Consider the following 21576-nt stretch of genomic DNA (forward strand, 5'->3'; position numbering starts at 1 on the left):
CCCTCTAGTGGTGTGGGGGCTGTGCTTTGGCAAAGTGGGTGGGGTTATATCCTGCCTGTTTGGCCCTGTCCGGGGGTATCATCGGATGGGGCCACAGTGTCTCCCGATCCCTCCTGTCTCAGCCTCCAGTATTTATGCTGCAGTAGTTTGTGTCGGGGGGCTAACTGCTTCTGTTTTTCTCGGTCGCCCAACGCATCACATTGGGTGAGTGTGGTACAGTGACTTATTCCACATTTTGTTATGTTACAGCCTTATTCTGAAATTGATTAAAAAATAATAATCTACACACTACCCCATGATTAAAAACAGGTTTAGAAATGTTTGCAAATGTATTAAAAAATAAACTGAAATATCACATTTACATACAGTACCAGTCAAAAGTTTGGACGCAACCTACTCATTCCAGGGTTTTTCTTTATTTTTCCTATTTCCTACATTGTAGAATAAAAGTGAAGACATCAACTATGAAATAACACATGCAATCATGTAGTAACCCAAAAAGTGTGAAACAATCAAAATAGATTTGAGATTCTTCAAAGTAGCCACCCTTTGCCTTGAAGACAGCTTTGCACACTTTTGGCATTCTCTCAACCAGCTTCATGAGGTAGTCACCTGGAATGCATTTCAATTAACAGGTGTGCCTAGTTAAAAGTAAATTTGTGGAATTTCTTAAATGCTCAAATAAGAAAAGAGAAAGGACAGTCCATCATTACTTTAAGACATGAAGTTCAGTCAATCCAGAACATTTCAAGACTTCAAGAGCAGTCACAATAACCATCAAGCACTTTGATGAAACTGGCTCTCACGAGGACCGCCACAGGAAAAGAAGATCCAGAGTTACCTCTGCTGCAGAGGATAAGTACATTAGAGTTGACTGCACCTCATATTGCAGCACAAATAAATGCTTCACACAGTTCAAGTAACAGACACATCTCAACATCAACTGTTCAGAGGAGACTGTGTGAATCAAGCCTTCATGGTCGAATTGCTGCAAAGAAACCACTACGAAGAAGAGACTTGCTTGGGCCAAGAAACACGAGCATTAGACCGGTGGAAATCTGTTCTTTGGTCTGATGAGTCCAAATTTGAGATTTTTGGTTCCAACCGCCGTGTCTTTGTGAGACGCAGAGTAAGTGAACGGATGATCTCCTCATGTGTAGTTCCCACCGTAAAGCATGGAGGAGGCGGCGTGGGGGTGCTTTACTGGTGACACTAGTAACCAGCATGGCTACCACAGCATTCWGCAGCGATAAGCCAGCCCATCTGGTTTGCACTTAGTGGGACTATCATTTGTTTTTCAACAAGACAATGACACAAAATACACCTCCAGGCTATGTAAAGGCTATTTGACCATGGAGAGTGATGGAGTGCTGCACTAGATGACCTGGCCTCCACAATCATCCGACCTCAACCCAAATGGAATGGTTTGTGATGAGTTGGATCGCAGAGTGAAGGAAAAGCAGCCAACAAGTGCTCAGCATATGTGGGAACTCCTTCAAGACTGTTGCATTCCTCATGAAGCTGGTTGAGAGAATGCCAAGAGTGTGCAAAGCTGTCATCAAGGCAAAGGTTGGCTACTTTGAAGAATCTGAAATATAAAATATATTTTGATTTAACTTTTTGGTTACTACATGATGCCATATGTTATTTCATAGTTTTGATGTCTTCACTATTATTCTACAATGTAGAAAATATAAAAAATAAAGAAAACCCCTGAAATTATTAGGTGTTTCAAAACCTTTGACTGGTACTGTAAGTAGTTAGACCCTTGACTCAGTACTTTGTTGAAGCACCTTTGGCAGCGATTATAGCCTCGTCTTGTTGGGTATGACGCTACAACTGCCGGTCATGGGGCCAACCCCCAGGACTTTGGGCCTCTTGTCTGACTTGCTCGCTCCCTCCAGCACCACGACAATGTACTCTGTATTACAGAGAATAAGACAACTGTATTTGGGGAGTTTCTCCCATTCTTCTCTGAAGATCCTCTCATGCTCTGTCAGGTTGGATGGGCTGCGTCGCTGCAAGCTATTTTCAGGTCTTTCCAGAGATGTTCAAGTCCCGACTCTGGCTGGGCCACTCAAGGACAATCAGAGACTTGTCCTGAAGCCACTCCAGCGTTGTCTTGGCTTTTTGCTTAAGGTTGTTGTCCTGTTGGAAGGTGAACCTTCGCCCCAGTCTGAGCGCTTTGGGGCAGGTTTTCATCAAGGATCTCTCTGTACTTTACACCATTCATCTTTCCCTCGATCCTGACTAGTCTCCCAGTCCATGCCACTGAAAAACATCCCACAACATGATGCTGCCACCATGCTTCACTGTAGGGATGGTATTGGCCATGTGATGAGCGGTGCCTGGTTTCCTCCAGATGTGACGCTTGGCATTTAGGCCAAAGAGTTCAATCTTGGTTTCTTCAGACCAGAGAATATTGTTTCTCATGGTCTGAGAGTCCTTTAGGTGCTTGTGGCAAACTCCTTGTGCCTTTTCTTGATTAGTGGCTTCCGTCTGGCCACTCTACCATAAAGGCCTGATTGGTGGAGTGCTGCAGAGATGGTTGTCCTTCTGGAAGGTTCTCCAATCGCCACAGAGGAACTCTGGAGTTCTATCAGAGTGACCATCGGGTTCTTGGTCARCTCCCTGACCAAGGCCCTTCTCCCCCGATTGTTTTGGTACCCTTTCCCAGATCTCTGCCTCGAAACAATCCTGTCTCGGAGTTCTACAGACAATTCCTTAGACCTCATGGCTTGGTTTTTGCTCTGACATGTACTCTCAACTGTGGGACCTATATAGACAGGTGTGTACCTTTCCAAATCATGTCCAATCAATTTATTTTACCACAGGTGGACTCCAAGTTGTAGAAACACCTCAAGGATGATCAATGAAAACAGGATGCACCTGAGCTCAATTTCGAGTCTCATAGCAAAGGGTCTGAATACTTATGTATTTGTTTTGTATTTTTAATATATTTGCTAATTTCAAAAAACCTGTCTTCGCTTTGTCATTGTGTGTGTTTTTGTGTGTGTTGATTGAGGATTTTTATTTATTTAATCAATTTTGGAATTCGGCTGTAACGTAACAATGTGGAAAAGGTTGAGTTGTCTGAATACTTTCCGAATGCACTGTATGTTGATTGAGTTGGAGATATTGAGTCTTTTTGTAACATGAGTGTGAGTGATGTATCGGCGCTTGGTTTTGTTTTTCAGTGGCACCAGTCACTATGGCAGCAGCCTCTGCTTTGGCGGTGACAACAGTCGCTGAAGTAGTTTTAGAAGTCAAGGAGGCTGCCTCCGTGGAGGCCCCAGCTGCAGAAGAAGCCGCTCCAGTCGAGGCCGCACCCATAGAAGAGGCTCCTACTGCAGTCGAAGAAGCTCCAATTGAGGCTGCCGCAGCAGAGATTGTGGAGGGAGACCCTGCAACCTTGAGCAGACGCTGCACCTGTGGAGGCAGACGCTGCACATGCGGTGGACAGACGCTGCCACCTGCGTGGGGAGGCAGACGCTGCACATGCGGTGAGGCAGACGCTGCACCTGCGTGGAGGCAGACGCTGCACCTCGGTGGAGGCAGACGCTGCACCTGCGGTGGAGGCAGACGCTGCACCTGCGGTGGAGGCAGACGCTGCACCTGCGGTGGAAGAGGCGCCAGCTGCGGTGGAAGAGGCGCAAGCTGCTAAGGAGTACATTGTCGTGGTGCTGGAGGGAGCGAGCAAGTCAGACAAGAGGCCCAAAGTCCTGGGGGTTGGCCCCATGACCGGCAGGATTATCCCAGACGAAGACGAGGCCCCTGCTGCTGAGGTAACAGGTAATTTGACAAATCAACAGGATGCAACTGATCAGGTAGCCTAGCCTAGCGGCAGGTAGCCTAGTGGTTAGAGCGTTGGACTAGGAACTGAAAGGTTGCAAGATCGAATCCCCGAGCTGACAAGGTAAAAATCTGGCAGTTAATCCACTGTTCCTAAYCCGTCATTGAAAATAAGAATTTGTTCTTAACTGACTTGCCTAGTTAAATAAAGGTGTAAAAAAAAATGTCTGATCAGTTGGATGAGTAGATTATAAAAAAAAAAAAAAAAATTGGACTGACACACTTTATATATGCACAGGCATTCAGGATTTTGTTGAAAATGATCTATTTGAGCTAAATATTACCAATGATGCGACCAGTCATACTAGTACACATAGTTGTACAGAGGTAGGATCATAACTTGACCCGTTTCTCACAGCAGGAAAATAATCCTGCAGCAACCGGAAATTTGAATTATGTGGATTATAATTCATGGACATTTTTGGTAGGGGTTGATACATTTTTAGTTGGGGCAAATTAAGTCTGAAATGTTTAAGAAGAAATTACAAACTTCAGAAGCCTTTTTTAAACCTTTTAATAGACTACACGCTTGCATTTCCTGCTTTGCAGTTTTTTGTCCTGCAACACCCGGGTGATCAAATTTAAGATCCTGTATCGGTATCTCACATTTTGCAACCTAGATTGAAAGGCTACTGCCATTTCAGTGTTAGTCAGAGTATTGTGATCTAATGTGATCTCACCACCTTGGTCTTCAGGGCAAGCGACGGCTGCTTAGGATGCAGATGCAGTTGAACCAACTGACAGGTATTGAACTTCTGTAGTCACTTCTCTAAGTAGGCATCTATTCACCAGGGGAAAACACTACACAGGTTTAGGTTAGATTACAATACACAAGGAACATTTTCCTTTTTGGGCATAGTGTAACCTAAAACGATAGTGTTTTTCCTTGGTGATTAGATGCATACTTGTTTATATTACTTTTTCTGTCTCGTCTGTCATGCACCAGTCTTGATGCCATGTGTTTTTATGTACCTTTTCTTCTCATTCTATTCATCACAGTAAGCACTTGGAGCCCCTGGATGATATATCAACCCTGAGGAAGACAAGGGATGTGCCTTCCCCCACACTTTAACCCTTCCACACACTTTGACCCCTAACCCCTGACAGTCTACCCTTGATTTTTATCTGTAGTATACAACTTTTCTCCCCGTCTTGCATCAGGGAATTGTCTGTGTATATGTTCAGATAATGCCTGCTTTATGGAAACAAACCTCTGATATGTTATTCTAATGTACTCCACCTGTTCCAAGAAGAGGTACATCTTCCTATTGTATCACATCGGAGCCGTTTAGAAATGGTCCATCTATATAGGCTTCACAACCGAACCTGTGACACTGCAGATAGTCAGTCATATAGTACAATACATTACTCTTCTCACCTTTTGAGATGCGCACAGTCACAAAACACCTGGGAGTTTACTACTGGTTCATCTGCACAACCTTTAAAAGGAGACTGTCTTTCTCTCAATGGGAGTTCTATTTTCTTAGTTTTCAGTATGGTTGCAGCTGTGAAGGCTAAAGATACTCTCACAGCATAGTATGTCATAGTTTACTTCACCCAAGAAACCTCACACTAGACTCACTCCAATGGTGTTTTCTGATTCTCACCATCCAAGGCAATACTACACATCTGATGCTCAGCCAGCAATTGCCTCATGGCCGGGTAGGAATGTGACCAGCATTATTTAACTATCCTCATGTTTTAACTCTTTGGGCTGATTCCAATGTGAACATCACAAGTATTTAACTCAAAGGGAAGGCTGCTTTTGGAAATCACTCTATTTCCGAGTCACTGACTTGTTTTTGGGAGACCAGATCAATTAGGTTACCTTACCACCTCAGTATTCCTCCAGCTTGTGATCCACAGACCTTTTATTAATGCAGTATTATAGTTGAACAAACCTTCTCAGTTGCATGCCAGACATGTGATTCATATTGGGAAATGAGCATAACAACGAATCAGTCAGGTTTTTACAGTCGGTGTGATCTCTTCAAGCTAGACTCCGTTGCGTAGTCCATGATGTTGCTCTTCAAGATTTCATAAGGCAGACATTTTCCTCTGTTTTTACTTCCTCCCTCCCCCTCTGTTGTAGAGCCTTTCTCTTCTCAGCACCATGGCTATTGAATACACAGCTGTTAGATAGTCCATTTATTTAAGTGACCCTCTATAGCTRATTGTGGTGAAAAGCTGTATCTGAAATAGGAAAAGCCATGATTTGAGTGTATAGCATGTTTTCCTAGGCTGGTATAAACAGTTGAGTGTTGTGCTTGTTACCATATGAAAGCAGAATTTTTAAAAACTCTGCAGTCAGGCTTGTGTGGTGGCATACGTTAATTCAGCGCTTGATATGGCTCAGTAAGTGTTTTTAAAGTTTTTTTCTGCTTTTCAAATTAGATGACTTTCTAGTTAGTTTAGATTCATAAARACATGTTCATAACTTTGTCAGAACCAGTTAAAATAATCAGCAGGCCATACAAGGCTTTCACTGTAGACATACTCTACATATTTGTAGTAGGACTAGTTCTCTTCTCACTTTCCTCACATATTATATTTTATTTTTGATATGTTAGGCATATTTGAAACGGTACCGAGACTGTTGATAAGAAGTGAATGTAGGATAATTCCTAATTAAGGAGTGGGATAATTCAGTGTGTTTGTCCTAATGTTTGCAGGCAGGGGTTGAATGGGCCATATAGTGGCTTGTCCTGTGAGTGGATGGCTTCACACTGTGCATCTGGCCTAGCATGGGCTACAAACTGTGACTATTTGAAACATTGCTGTTTTTCTGAAATAAAGGAATATTTAAGTTTTGTCTATTGCTTTATTTTTTGTGTGTGTGTCAACTTTGAAACCTCTCTGCTATTGAAAATACACCATGACAAATGATGTCCTATGTATGAGCATTCACTATCGTTGTCATAGTAAAAGCCAAAAAACTCATTGCTACTATATATATATATATATATATATATATATATATATAGTTAAAATGGTGAAATACTCAGGCAGTTATCCAGCAATCACAAAGGATGTATTCATGCAGCCATTTCTATTTACAGAAGTGTGTCTGAAATAATTTATTTATCGATGACTTTTTGTAACGTCAGGGCCAGTTTTGGATGGGTCCACTGCCAGGGGATAGTAGCGCGATGCTCTGACGTCATCGTGGCCAATGTGTCATTCGCTAGCGGGCTACAGAAGGTTGGCCCGACTTCTCTCAGCAAAGAGACGGCGCGCAGGAAAGTAGTGAGATCGAAACATCCTGTAAAATAGGACTAACTTAAAACAAAMGCAATATACAGCATTTCAGTATTGTTTGTCGGTGAAAATCAACCTAAGAGCACATAGCAAGCTATTTGGCTGAAATATTGTGCTTGCAAACACTTGAGAGTATTCAAATTAAGGAGCGCGTCGACGTCGGCCTGGTCAATTTGGCTAGCCAGCTAGCTTACAGAGCTAGACCTATCTTGAAGTTATCGACTGCAGGACAAGCAACATAAGAGGTAAGGAACGTTATTTTGCCAACTTTTATGTAATAACATAATTGGATCTGTGGTGTTCAACGGGCAAGGATGGCCATATGACAGCCAACCTTAGCTAGCTGGCGCTGCTAACTATGTAGCTAACAAGCGAGCTATGTTCGCCGCTAACAAACGAACAAAAATATTATTAAACATTTCCTGTGTAGTAGTTAGTTCGGCAAGTTAACTTAACGTGTCATCGCTCTGATAACACAACTTGGAACACCTATCTACCAGTCAATGTACATTAAAGCTACAATGTAGAACCTATAGTTAGCTAGTTTGTTAACGTTAATAGCTAGCTGGCTAATGTAGCTACAACCTAGATACTGCACAAATGATGTAAACATTGGGGTCACGCTTGTGAACGTGAAGTGCTTGTGAACGTGATGCGCAAAAAGRAACTATCGCGTTCTACAGAGTGTGTAGAGTTTCCTCAGGTCTATTGCTGAACATGGTCAATTTTAGCTAAATTGACGTTTGTTCTTTTTACTGTTGCAGTGTAAGCTAGCTAGTTTCGTTTCTCCGTTAGCTGTGATGAGTACGCTAGTGCATACTTCAGGAATCAGGGCCCAATACAGAACTGTTCCTAGTCTGTGATGGACTGTGGTTGGGGAAGAGGCTGGCTCTGATTACCTGTTTTATTTCCATAGGAATGAGTGATGACCTCTGTTGTGGTGGCAGACGGTGGAGGGAATATGGTGGAGTATGTCACTGTCATGGAAGAGACTGAGCAGGTAAGAGATAAACGGTCCTAACTTTCCCTATGCAACGTTTAAAAGGTGTTATACTTGCACTACCAGTGCCACACACAAGCCCATTCCAAGCTTAAAGCACCTGGGTCAGGGCTGATATAAATATCCCATTGACATGAATAATATTGTGAAGTGAACCAATGAATAACATGTTTTTCTCMGGACCATGGCGTCTCTGTTATCCGGATTTATTAGAAATGATTCAACAAATGTTCAAATACACAAAACACATGATGTACGTTTCAGCTTGCGCTTCCTTCAATGTGTCTCTGTTCTTTCTCCAGAGTGAGGAGAACCTCGGTGAGGAGGGGGAGGTGGTGCAGGAGATAGTGGAGACTGTAATAGGGGAGGATGGGGAGGAGTATCCTGCTGTGGTGGTGGAAGAGGTGCCCTGTGCCCAGTTGGAGCAGTGCTACGCTGCCCAGGTGCTGGTCTATGACGACGGGACCTACCTGATGCAAGACGTGGGAGACGAGCAGGAGGTGGTCACAGAGGTAGTGGAGACAGGTGAGAGGGAGGGTGGTGCAGGATTAGACAGTGCTATTTAGTGTTTTTGATTGAGTGATTGCTTTAGAGGAGTGTGGGTGTAAAAGGCTCTAGCCCCTGTACTGGCCTTCCCACACTCACCTGTCGTCAAACCAAACATGTCCATGCGGAGCTGTACGGAGCCCTCTGCATTGTTACAAAATTTGGGAGGTGCACAGCAATGCGGTACGGTGCTCGAGTTGGCCTCCGGAGGCTCCGCAATTGTCACACCCTACGTACAGAGCCTCTGCATCGCATTGCCTGAACAAGCATAAATTGGATTTTAGACTTTCCAATATATCAGGAGTATTATTTTCTTCTGGGACCATCTCGAGAAGGACATCTAGTGGTGTATGAACTGAGCCCATTGGAAGAGTGACAGAAGTCATTGAGGTTTGAGGGAGGGGACAGCTTTATTGGATGTTGACCAATGACCATCCTCAAGATAGATCTTCTGTAGCCAGTAGTTACTATGCACAACCAAACGTGGAATGGGGGAGGATTGTGAATGAGTGAGATAAAGAGTGGGGAAATAGAAGACGTAGGGTGATAGCTGGTACAGGCTACATCACTCCTTCTCTCCAACGCTACAAGGATAAAGGCTACACGGTTTACTATCAGTGTCCCAAAAGTACAGGTTCACTTAGCCTAACCTCTCATTATTTCATGAAAGGAAACATCCATCTTGCCCAGCTAACTGCTTTCAAGGGTGAACGTCTGTGGTATCTGCTGCTGTAGGGCCCCAGGCATAGGAACATACGGTTGAATACTGATTGAAACAAAGTAATTGAACGAACATTACATTGAATTGAAATGTCAAGTGTATTTTCGCCACTCCTTTAACCTACCTCCCCGTCTCCTGTGTTGTCGTAGTAGAGGTGTCGTCACACGGGGGCATGGTGTGCTTTGATAAGACCTTCGAGGCGGCCGAGGCCCTTCTTCACATGGACTCCCCCAGCAGTTTCCATGGAGACCGCAACAACACAGGTAACCCCTCCTCCATTGGCCTTGCCGGGGGCCAGGCATTATAAGTGGGTGGCGGGCCATGATGTCGGCTGAAAAACATGAGCGTAAAATGTGGCAAAGTTCGTTCTACCACAGTTTTTGTTACCATTTAGCAGTCTGAGTTGAATCTTCACACTGCTCTGTGGCTGTAATAATGAACTATTGTCTGTATGTGTCTCAGTGGAGGACGTGATGATGGAGACGGTGGTGGAGGTGTCTACGGAGTGTGAGCCCATAGAGGAGGACAGCTTCCCTATACCCCCCGACTATGAGCCTCCGTCTGCCAAGAAGAAGAAAGGTCTGCCTCAGACACAACCAAATGTGTTCTTACCATCTGTCTCTGTGTTGGTCACTGTGTGCAACCTAGTATTAAAAGTTAAGTTGTATATTATATCAAATGTACGAAGTTATGCTTGGTTGGTTTCCTTGCAGGGGGACGGAAGCCGAAGACACAACAGCCTCAGCCTGACACCAACGGCAACAATGACCTGGGGATCAGGCAGAGACCCAGAGAGGGCAAAGGTACCACACACACACACACAGCGAGGGCTAGGGTTTGTCAAGCCCATGAAGGGATTCTTCTCTACGTAGAGCAACTCAGGATGGGACCATATCCCTTCAGTAGTTAGCCTGTGTGTGAGCGATCCTCTGTATGAATGACGTTGGTCTTCTCTCTCCCTCCGTCCTCCAGGGAGCACCACCTACCTATGGGAGTTCCTGTTGGATCTCCTCCAGGATAAGAACACCTGTCCCAGATACATCAAGTGGATGCAGCGGGACAAGGGCATCTTCAAGCTGGTSGACTCCAAGGCCGTGTCCAAGCTGTGGGGTAAACACAAGAACAAACCTGACATGAACTATGAAACCATGGGCAGGGCACTCAGGTAACTATGGGATACCATTCTACTATATTGGATAGCCAATTCCTCACTATAGTTAGTGTGTAAGGCTTACTGTTGACCCAATATATCTGTATTATTTTTATGCTAAGGAATGAGTAATGCAATTTTTGATTTGTGTCTGTTTAAAATGCAGGCATTTAACCCTTAAGTTCCCCTTTTAAAATGCATGCAACGGTATGACACTTCTTAGGTTAGGTAAACTGAGTGTATTTCCGCAAGTATTGTCAGTGTAAGTGCAGTAGTCTGCCTGGTACGGTTGTTCCTGTCCAGGTATTACTACCAGAGGGGGATCCTAGCCAAGGTGGCGGGCCAGAGGCTAGCCTACCAGTTTAAAGACATGCCCAAGAACATCAGGGTGATCGACGATGACGGGGAGGAGGAGGAGGAGGGAGAGGAGGGGGAACCCTCTGAGCACCACCAGACACTGATTATTGACCCTGCCACCTCCACCCAGACACAGCAGAGCTACGTCACCGTCATACCGACCTCGTCCGGCAACAGGTGAGAGGCGTGATTGGAGAAGTCATGAAATAATTCATAAATTTTTGWAGCACTTTTTTCCCCCCAGGCGAAAATCTGTGGTATTTATTTGAAAAAGTGTTAAGGGCAGCAGACATAAGAGAGAACATGCAAGTGTGATTCTGTCCGTGTCCATTTTCATCCAAATGCACGGTGAAGTAGTTACATCTTTGTTTCTGTCTTATGTACAGGACCATGCGTTTGGCCATGCCCATGGTCATGACGACGACACTGGGTCAGATGACCCTCAACTCCTCCACCATCTTCACCACCCAGGCTCCCATCACCCTGGGCAACGCCCACGCTGGCGGGCCCAAGCTGGTGATCCAGACCCTGCCCGCCATGATGCCCGCCGGGGTCAAGAGCGGAGAGAAGATCACCATCATCACCATCCCGGCGGCCCAGCTAGCTCAGCTTACGCAGGGCAACCTTTCAGCCCAGCTCTCAGGCCAGCTAGCTCAGCTCATACAGGCTAAACCAGTCACCCAGCTGGTGCAGGCTAAACCAGTCACCCAGCTGGTGCAGGCTAAACCAGTCACCCAGCTGGTGCAGGCTAAACCAGTCACCCAGCTGGTGCAGGCTAAACCAGTCACCCAGCTGGTGCAGGCTAAACCAGCCCCTCCACTCATACTGGCAAAGCCTGTGACTGTGACCCAGCAGCCACCTGCCGCCTCCCCTGTAGGTAAACCACAGCTCCCTCCCTCCACCACCATCACAATCACAATCCCTGTACCTACCCCCTCTACACACCCTGAAAAAGAAGCCATCTCACCCCACACAGCCCTCCCAGTGTCCACCCCTTCAGTTAGCACGGAGCTCCCCCAGTCTAGCCCGGAAGACCCCTCTGACTCGGAGTCGGCACAGAACCCAGTGGACCCTGAATCTTGAACTCGAGGCCAAGGGGCCCGACAGCTACTTGACTCCATATTGACCCTGTGTTTTGAAGTGGAGTCTTCCCTTCCCATCCTCCAATCACTGGGCAGTGGAGCTGTAGGACCATACAGAGGAGGAGAGCTCTGAACTGAACCTCAGCTATGGAGCTCCTAGTTACCAGGGAGCTAGTCTTCAAACTGGAGCTGTAGTGTCATCCCTCCCTCCACATCAGAAAACCAGGAAAAGAGATGAGGATAAAGGGACTTTGTATACATAATACATAGCTACACTCTCCTACGTATTGATTTGGACAGTGAAGCTAAAACTTTTAATTTAGCTCTATACTCCAGCATTTTGGATTTGATTAATTATTTAATGTGAGGTGACCGTACAGAATGTCACCTTTTTTATTTGAGGGTATTTTCATGACTATCTTTTTCACCGTTTAGAAATTAAATCACTTTATGTATCTAGTCCCCCCAGTTGAAGGTGTTATACATATTTGGACAAATTCACTAGTATAAGTATTAAAGTAGTCAAAAGTTTAGTATTTGGTCCCATATTCCTAGCACGCAGTGATATCAAGCTTGTGATTCTGCATTTGCAGTTTGCTTTGGCTGTGTTTCAGAATTTTATGTCCAATAGAAATGAATAGTAAATAATGTATTGTCATTTTGGAGTCACTTTTAATTTAAATATTACAGAATGTTTCTAAACACTTCTACATTAATCTGGATGCTACCAAGACTACGGATGATCGTGAATAAGTGAGAGAGTGCGAGTTAGAGGCATAAATATCACACCCCCCAAAAAGTGGTGGGAGGTTAGCCTTTCTTGGGGGTATGATCTTTGTGCCTCTAACTTTCTAACTCGTCATTATTCACAGTTCATTCAAGATTATCATTAATTATGGTATCATCCACATTTAATGTAGAAGTGTTCAGAAACATATTCAATTTATTTTGTTTGTGACTCCAAAATGACACTATATTATTTACCATTTCTGTTGGGCACAACATACTCTGAAACACAACCAAAACAAACTGCAAATGCATCCAACAAGTTTGTCGTCGCAAGCTTGATGTAGTCATTGCATTCCAGGAATACCTTATACCTTCGAATGGACTAGTGTTTTCAGTTTTTAAAAAACAGTAAAACAGATATGTAGGAAAATACCCTCAAATAACAGGTGACATTCTGAACGGTCCCCTCATATGAAACATTTGATCTCAAATTTTAAATGCTGGAGTATAGAGACAAATTAAAAGTTTTAGCTTRACTGTCCAGATAAATATGTAGGAGAGTGTACATGCTTTAGAAGCTCTTTGGATCTCAAACGATGGGTAAGCCTTAGATTGTACATTGAACATGCTTCTTTTAATCAAAAACATAATATAAAGGAAGCCTGAAAGATTTGTGTAAACTTTTTGATACTCTGCAGCAGGTTACGTACAATGTATTCTAAGTTCAATGCAAGTGTAGTTCTTTTGTCTCGTAGTTGAAATCTTTGGGTTTTCCTCTGACTGGTTGGTTCCCATCATCTGGCTATGGAAAGTAGTCTAGTCCTCCACAGCACRGTCCCTCCACACTCAATGTTTTTTTTGTGTTATTATATATATTTTTTACTGTTCAGAAAAGGGAGCGAAAGGATGTTTGTGTTAAGAAAAGACAGATCCAGATGGTATATTCCCACATTTGAAGCATATGCTATTTTCATGTACTCTCAAAGTGTATTGATGTAGATTTTACTGAAGTATGTATTATAAAAAAACAAACATGAATTGAAACATCTTGTCTTGGTCAATACTTGTTGGCACTGAATCTGGCACTGAATCTCTTTCAGTCGGAGTTGAAAAAAACGTAAAGGACTAGACAAACCAAAATCGTGTGCGGTAGATGACCTGGGTGTCAAGTAAAATCGTCCGAAAATTATAGCCGGTGTTCTATGGTCAGTCGCGATAGACCGGCAGTGGTGGAAAAAGTACCCAATTGTCATACTTGAGTAAAAGTATAAATACCTTTTTAATAGAAAGTTACTCAAGTGAAAGTCAGCCAGTAAAATACTACTTGTCTAAAATTATTTGGTTTTAAGTATCAAAAGTAATAAAAATTGCTCAAATATACTTAAGTATCAAGTAAAAATAATTTAAAATTCCTTATTAAGCATTTTTTTTGTTTTTAAAGTGTATGGAAGCCAGGGGCACACTCCATCGCTAAGAAATTATTTACAAAAGATGCATTTGTGTTTAGTGAGTCCGCCAGGCCAGAGTCAGTAGGGATGACCACGTGTTCTTTTGATAAGTGCTTGAATTTGACAATTTTCCTGTCTTGCTAAGCATTCAAAATGTAACTTTCAGTTGTCATGGAAAATGTATGGAGTAAAACGTACATTTTCTTTAGGAATGTAGTGAAGTAAAAGTTGTCAAGAAAGTAAAGTACAGATACCCKAAAAAACTACTTAAGTAGTACTTTCAATTATTTTTACTTAAGTACTTTACACAACTGTAGAATGGCAACCCACAGCTGATGTTTGTGTGTGTCTTCAAACTCAGCTGGATACCTTTTACTGTCAATGGCCTTGTATTCTATATACAGTGCATTTGAAAAGTATTCAGATGCCTTCCCTTTTTCCACATGTTAATACATCCTTATTCTAAAATGTATTAAATAAAACATTTTCCTCAATCTACACGCAATGCCCCATAAGCAAAAACAGGTTTTTAGAAATGTTTTCAAAAAGAAATTTATACTGACAGAAGATATCCCTATTTGGTAAAAGAACAAGTCCATATTATGGAACAGCTCAAATAGAGAGAAATGACAGTCCATCATTACTTTAAGACAGGTAGGGCAGACAACCTGGAACATTTCAAGAACTTTGAACATTTCTTCAGGTGCAGTCACAAAAATCAAGGGCTATGATGAAGTTGGCTCTCATGAGGACCGCCACTGGAAAGGAAGACCCAGAGTTACCTCTGCTGTAGGGAATAAYTTCATTGGAGTTAACTGCACCTCAGATTGCAGCCCAGAGTTCAAGTAACAGACACATCTCAACATTAACTGTTTAGAGGAGACTGCGTGAATCAGGCCTTCACGGTTGAATTGCTGCAAAGAAACCACTAAAGGACACCAATTAGAAGAGACTTGCTCGGGCCAAGAAACACAAGCAATGGACATTAGACCGGTGGAAATCTGTACTTAGGTCTGATGAGTCCAAATTTGAGATTTTTTGGTTCCAACCGCCGTGTCTTTGTGAGACGCAGAGTAGGTGACCAGATGATCTCCACGTGTGGTTCCCACCGTGAAGCATGAAGGAGGTGTGATGGTGTGGGGGTGCTTTGCTGGTGACACTGTCAGTGATTTATTTAGAATTCAATGCACACTTAACCAGCATGGTTACCACGGCATTCTGTAGCGATACGCCATCCCATCTGGTTTGCCCTTAGTGGGACTATCATTTGTTTTTCAACAGGACAATGACCCACCAACCCTCCAGGCTGTGTAAGGGCTATTTGACCAAGAAGGAGAGTGATGGAGTGCTGCATTAGATGACCTGGCCTCCACAATCACCTGACCTCAACCAAATTGAGATGGTTTGGGATGAGTTGGACCGCAGAGTGAAGGAAAAGCAGCCAATAAGTGCTCAGCATATGTAACAACTCCTTCTAGACTGTTGTAAAAGCATTCCAGGTGAAGCTGGTTGAGAGAATGCCAAGAGTGTGCAAAGCTGTCATCAAGGCAAAGGCTGGCTACTTTGAAGAATCTCACACATAAAATATATTTTGATTTGTTTAACACTTTTTTGGGTACTACTTGATTCCATATGTGTTATTTCATAGTTTTGATGTCTTCACTATTATTCTGTCCAAAACCAAGCCATGAGGTCGAAGGAATTGTCCGTAGAGCTCCGAGACAGGATTGTGTTGAGGCACAGATCTTGGTAAGGTTACCCAAAATTTCTGCAGCATTGAAGGTCTCCAAGAAAACAGTGTCCACCATCATTCTTAAATGTAAGAAGTTTGGAACCACCAAGATTCTTCKCAGAGTTGGCAGCCTGGCCAAACTGAGCAATCGTGGGAGAAGGGCCTTTCTCAGGGAGGTGACCAGGAATCCGATGGTCAGTCTGACAGAGCTTCAGAGTTCCTCTGTGGAGATGGGAGAACCTTCCAGAAGGACAACCATCTCTGCAGCACTCCACCAATCAGGCCTTTATGGTAGAGTGGCCAGACGGAAGCCACTCCTCAGTAAAATGCACATGATAGCCCCCTTGGATTTTGTCAAAAGGCAACTAAAGGACTCTGACAATGAGATTCTCTGGTCTGATGAAACCAAGATTGAACGCTTTGGCCTGAATGCCAAGCGTCACATCTGGAGGAAACCTGGCACCATCCCTACGGTGAAGCCTAGTGGCATCATGCTGTATGGATGTTTTTCAGCGGCAGGGACTGGGAGACAAGTCAGGATTGAAGGAAAGATGAACAGAGCAAAGTAGAGAGATATCCTTGATGAAAACCTGCTACAGAGCGCTCAGGACCTCAGACTGGGTCGAAGGTTKACCTTCCAACAGGACAATGACCCTAAGCACACAGCAAAGACAACGTAGGAGTCGCTTCGGGACAAGTCTTTGAATGTCCTTGAGTGGCCCAGCCAGAACCCGGACTTGAACCCGTTCGAACATCTCTGGAGAGAACTGAAAATAGCTTGCAGCGACGCTCCCCATCCAACCTGACAGAGCTTGAGAGGATCTGCAAAGAAGAATGGGAGAAACTCACCAAATACAGGTGTGCCAAGCTTGTAGCGTCACACCCAAGAAGACTCTAGGCTGTTATCGCTGCCAAAGGTACTTCAACAAAGTACTGAGTAAAGGGTCTGAATGCTTATGTAAATGTAATATTTCAAATTTTATTTTATTTTCCAAAATGTCTAAAAACCTATTTTCACTTTGTCATTATGGTTCATTGTGTGTAGATTGAAGAGAAAAACAAACAATTTAATACATTTTAGAATAAGGCTGTAACGTAACAAAATGTGGAAAAAGTCAAGGGATCTGAATACTTTCCGAATGCACTGTGCATGTCCTATCCTGGCCTCAAGAACATCTGAAACTACTTGACACATGAATGGTATGTGATAAAAAGATGCACACAATATTGGTAGTAACCCATCTAGTCACATCACATTTACTGTCAAAGTGCCTATTTACGAGGATCATTTTTTATTTTACCCTTATTTTACCAGGTAAATTGACTGAGAAGATATTCTAATTTACAGCATCGACCTGGGGAATAGTTACAGGGGAGAGGGGGGACGAATGAGCCAATTGGTGCAGACATTCTGTGCAGTCGTATACCCATCATTGCAGATGGAGTAGAAATGCTAAAGACTTGGATCACTGCACACTGCACACTGTGCTATTTGGTATTAATTTACCTGCTGGGCTCCGTCACCTGTTATATCCCAGTGTTATGTCCTCTCACAGTATGGCCTGATGGGATTGGAAGGGATCAGGTGAGATCAGGGTTAGAAGCCCCATGTAACTTCCTGTCCACACATTCCCTCACACTCATCCTATTCTGACTCACCATCGTGTCCAGAGTCATGCTCAAGGGCAGCAGACTTAAGGGCTAACCAGCTGAGGGGTCATTACCACACACACGCACTTACCTATGGTCAGCCTCCAATGCAACTAAATGTTTTCTTTATTATCCATCTCTGTGTTGTCCACTGCCCCTGTGTGTCTCTAATAAACATGAAGTTGTATATTATATGAAGTGTACTAAGTTATATTTGGTTGGTTTCCTTGCAGGGGGAAGGAAGACGAAGACACAACAACCTCAGCCTGACACCAACAGCAACATTGACCTGGGGAGACTTGGAGAGGGAAAGGTACCACACACACCCGATTACTTATGCAAGGTGTGGGGGTCTTTCTCCAGTATCTGTGGTGCTGGTTGGAGGGCTGTGATGCTCTCAAGTCCCTCCGAAAGTGCAAAGTTTCACACAGTGACAAATATCCCCGTGAACAGTGTACAAAACTTTAAGAACACCTGCTATTTCCATGACATACACTGACCAGGTGAAAGCAATGATCCCTTACTGATGTCACTTGTTGAATCCAGTTCAATCAGTGTAGATGAAAGGGAGGAGACAGGCTAAATAATGCTTTTTAAGCATTGAGACAATTTAGACATGGATTGTGTAAGTGTAACCATTCGAAGGTGAATGTGCAAGACAAAAGATTGAAGTACCTTTGAACAGAGTTTGGATGTAGGTGCAAGGCGCACTGGTTTGTGTCAAGAACTGCAACGCTGCTGGGTTTTTCACGCTCAACAGTTTCCCGTTTGTATCAAGAAGGGTCCACCACCCAATGGATATCCAGCCAATTTGATACAACTGTGGGAAGCATTGGAGTCAACATGGGCCAGCATCCCGTTGGAACGCTTTTGACACCTTGCAGAGTCCATGCCCCGATGAATTGAGGCTGTTTGAGGGCAAAAGGGGGTACAACTCAATATTAGGAAGGTGTTCCTAATGTTTTGAACACACATATATATATATATATAGTACCAGTCAAAAGTTTGGACACGGTCTACTCAGAGTTCCTCTGTTCAGTGTCTGTGTTCTTTTGCCCATCTTAATCTTTTCTTTTCATTGGCCAGTCTGAGATATGGCTTTTTCTTTGCAACTCTGCCTAGGCCAGCATCTCGGAGTTGCCTCTTCACTGTTGACGTTGAGACTGGTGTTTTGCGGGTACTATTTAATGAAGCTGCCAGTTGAGGACTTGTGAGGTGTCTGTTTCTCAAACTAGACACTAATGTACTTGTCTTCTTGCTTATTTGTGCACCGGGGCCTCCCACTCCTCTTTCTATTCTGGTTAGAACCAGTTTGCGCTGTTCTGTGAAGGGAGTAGTACACAGCGTTGTACGAGATCGTCAGTTTCTTGGCAATTTCTCACAAGGAATAGCCTTAATTTCTCAGAACAAGAATAGACTGACGAGTTTCAGAAGAAAGTTCTTTGTTTCTGGCCATTTTGAGTCTGTAATCGAACCCACAAATGCTGGAATGTACCAGATACTCAACTAAGTCTAAAGAAGCCAGTTTTATTGCTTCTTTAAAATCAGAGCAACAGTTTTCAGCTGTGCTAACATAATTTGCAAAAGGGTTTCTAGTGATCAATTAGTCTTTTAAATGATAAATGTTGATTAGCTAACACAACGTGCCATGGAACACAGGAGTGATGGTTGCTGATAATGGGCCTCTGTACGCCTATGTAGATATTCTTATTTTTAAAAATCACCTGTTTCCAGCTACAATAGTCATTTACACATTAACAATGTCTACACTGTATTTCTGATCAATTTGTTATTTTAATTGACCATTTTTTTTTTGCTTTCCTTTAAAAAACAAGGACATTTCTAAAGTGATCTCAAACTTTTGAACGGTAGTGTAATATATATAACATTTTTTAGGAATTCAGTCGGGGTCTCAACCTACTGTTGAGTTAGCAGTAGAATACACAAGGTGCAATTTCAAAATGTGCATTTTCTTATGTCAGTCACTCAATTAGCATGCCAATTCATATTAGGAAGGTGTTCCTAATGTTTGGTACACAGTGTATGCTGCCAAGCTGCTAGTTCTGCTTTCTACACTACAGTATTGTTAATAGCCTGCTGTTGTTGCCTGATAGGTGCTGTAGACTAGCCTGCCCAACCAAAGGCTGCAGAAGTGAGGTGGGAGGCTAAGTCATGCATGTTTTATTCTCAATAGAGATTTGAGGGGGAGGCCCAAGACAACGGTGGCGCAGAGCAATGGAGACTGAGCTCCAACCATATATATATAATATATATATATATATATATATATATCAGTGGGAAGAACAAGTATTTGATACACTGCCGATTTTGAAGGTTTTCCTACTTACAAAGCATGTAGAGGTCTGTAATTTTTATCATAGGTACACTTCAACTGTGAGAGACGGAATCTAAAACAAAAATCCAGAAAATCACATTGTATGATTTTTAAGTAATTAAATTGCATTTTATTGCGTGACATAAGTATTTGATCACCTACCAACCAGTAAGAATTCCGCTCTCACAGACCTGTTAGTTTTTCTTTTAGAAGCCCTCCTGTTCTCCACTCATTACCTGTATTAACTGCACCTGTTTGAACTTGTTACCTGTATAAAAGACACCTGTACACACACTCAATCAAACAGACTCCAATCTCTCCACAATGGCCAAGACCAGAGAGCTGTGTAAGGACATCAGGGATAAATTGTAGACCTGCACAAGGCTGGGATGGGCTACAGGACAATAGGCAAGCAGCTTGGTGAGAAGGCAACAACTGTTGGCGCAATTATTAGAAAAGGAAGATGTTCAAAGATGACGGTCAATCACCCTCGGTCTGGGGCTCCATGCAAGATCTCACCTCGTGGGGCATCAATGATCATAAGGAAGGTGAGGATCAGCCCAGAACTACACGGCAGGACCTGGTCAATGACCTGAAGAGAGCTGGGACCACAGTCTCAAAGAAAACCATTAGTAACACACTACGCTGTCATGGATTGAAATCCTGCAGCGCACGCAAGGTCCCCCTGTTCAAGCCAGCGCATGTCCAGGCCCGTCTGAAGTTTGCCAATGACCATCTGGATGATCCAGAGGAGAATGGGAGAAGGTCATGTGGTCTGATGAGACAAAATAGAGCTTTTTGGTCTAAACTCCACTCGCCGTGTTTGGAGGAAGAAGAAGGTTTGAGTACAACCCCAAGAACACCKTCCCAACCGTGAAGCATGGAGGTGGAAACAATTCTTTGGGGATGCTTTTCTGCAAAGGSGACAGGACGACTGCACCGTATTGAGGGGAGGATGGATGGGGCCATGTATCGCGAGATCTTGGCCAAAAACCTCCTTCCCTCAGTAAGAGCATTGAAGATGGGTCGTGGCTGGATCTTCCAGCATGACAACGACCCGAAACACACAGCCAGGGCAACTAAGGAGTGGCTCCGTAAGAAGCATCTCAAGGTCCTGGAGTGGCCTAGCCAGTCTCCAGACCTGAACCCAATAGAAAATCTTTGGAGGGAGCTGAACGTCCGTATTGCCCACCGACAGCCCCCGAAACCTGAAGGATCTGGAGAAGGTATGTATGGAGGAGTGGGCCAAAATCCCTGCTGCAGTGTGTGCAAACCTGGTCAAMAACTACAGGAAACGTATGATCTTTGTAATTGCAAACAAAGGTTTCTGTACCAAATATTAAGTTCTGCTTTTCTGATGTATCAAATACTTATGTCATGCAATAAAATGCAAATTAATTACTTAAAAATCATACAATGTGATTTTCTGGATTTTTGTTTTAGATTCCGTCTCTCACAGTTGAAGTGTACCTATGATAAAAATTACAGACCTCTACATGCTTTGTAAGTAGGAAAACCTTCAAAATCGGCAGTGTATCAAATACTTGTTCTCCCCACTGTATATATAAAACCTGTTATATTGTCAATGGTCACATCATCATCAGCAGAGCTGGGTCACAGTGGAGAAGATGGCCTGAAACCATCAGAAGTGGAGTGCTTGCCTATGCACCAGCCAGAAAGACGGGGGATGAGTGAGAGAGATTTTTCTGAATGTTT

At 43.4% G+C, this 21576-nt stretch overlaps 2 protein-coding genes across 3 annotated transcripts; both read left to right on the forward strand.

Moving 5' to 3' along the window:
• Positions 1-3211: 3211 nt before the first annotated feature.
• Positions 3212-6664, forward strand: LOC111965496 (testis-specific gene A8 protein-like). The gene is made up of 4 exons (XM_070444142.1): positions 3212-3391; positions 3438-3785; positions 4548-4596; positions 4852-6664. Exons 1-4 carry the CDS (start codon positions 3212-3214, stop codon positions 4887-4889), a joined length of 615 nt encoding a protein of 204 aa, XP_070300243.1. The 3' UTR covers positions 4890-6664.
• A 407-nt stretch (positions 6665-7071) lies between these two features.
• Positions 7072-12058, forward strand: LOC111965718 (ETS-related transcription factor Elf-2). 2 transcript variants are annotated; one of them, XM_023989965.2, is made up of 9 exons: positions 7072-7355; positions 8027-8110; positions 8413-8635; positions 9527-9640; positions 9840-9956; positions 10091-10180; positions 10350-10542; positions 10831-11061; positions 11271-12058. In XM_023989965.2, the coding sequence occupies exons 2-9, from the start codon at positions 8036-8038 to the stop codon at positions 11965-11967; spliced, it is 1740 nt and encodes a 579-aa protein (XP_023845733.1). In that variant the 5' UTR covers positions 7072-7355; positions 8027-8035; the 3' UTR covers positions 11968-12058. The 2 variants fall into 2 exon arrangements, with proteins under 2 accessions (XP_023845733.1, XP_023845734.1); XM_023989966.2 differs by having other exon boundaries at positions 9530-9640.
• The last annotated feature ends 9518 nt before the right edge of the window (positions 12059-21576 follow it).

Source organism: Salvelinus sp. IW2-2015, linkage group LG6.2 (assembly GCF_002910315.2).
Source record: "Salvelinus sp. IW2-2015 linkage group LG6.2, ASM291031v2, whole genome shotgun sequence".
NCBI lineage: Eukaryota > Metazoa > Chordata > Actinopteri > Salmoniformes > Salmonidae > Salvelinus > Salvelinus sp. IW2-2015.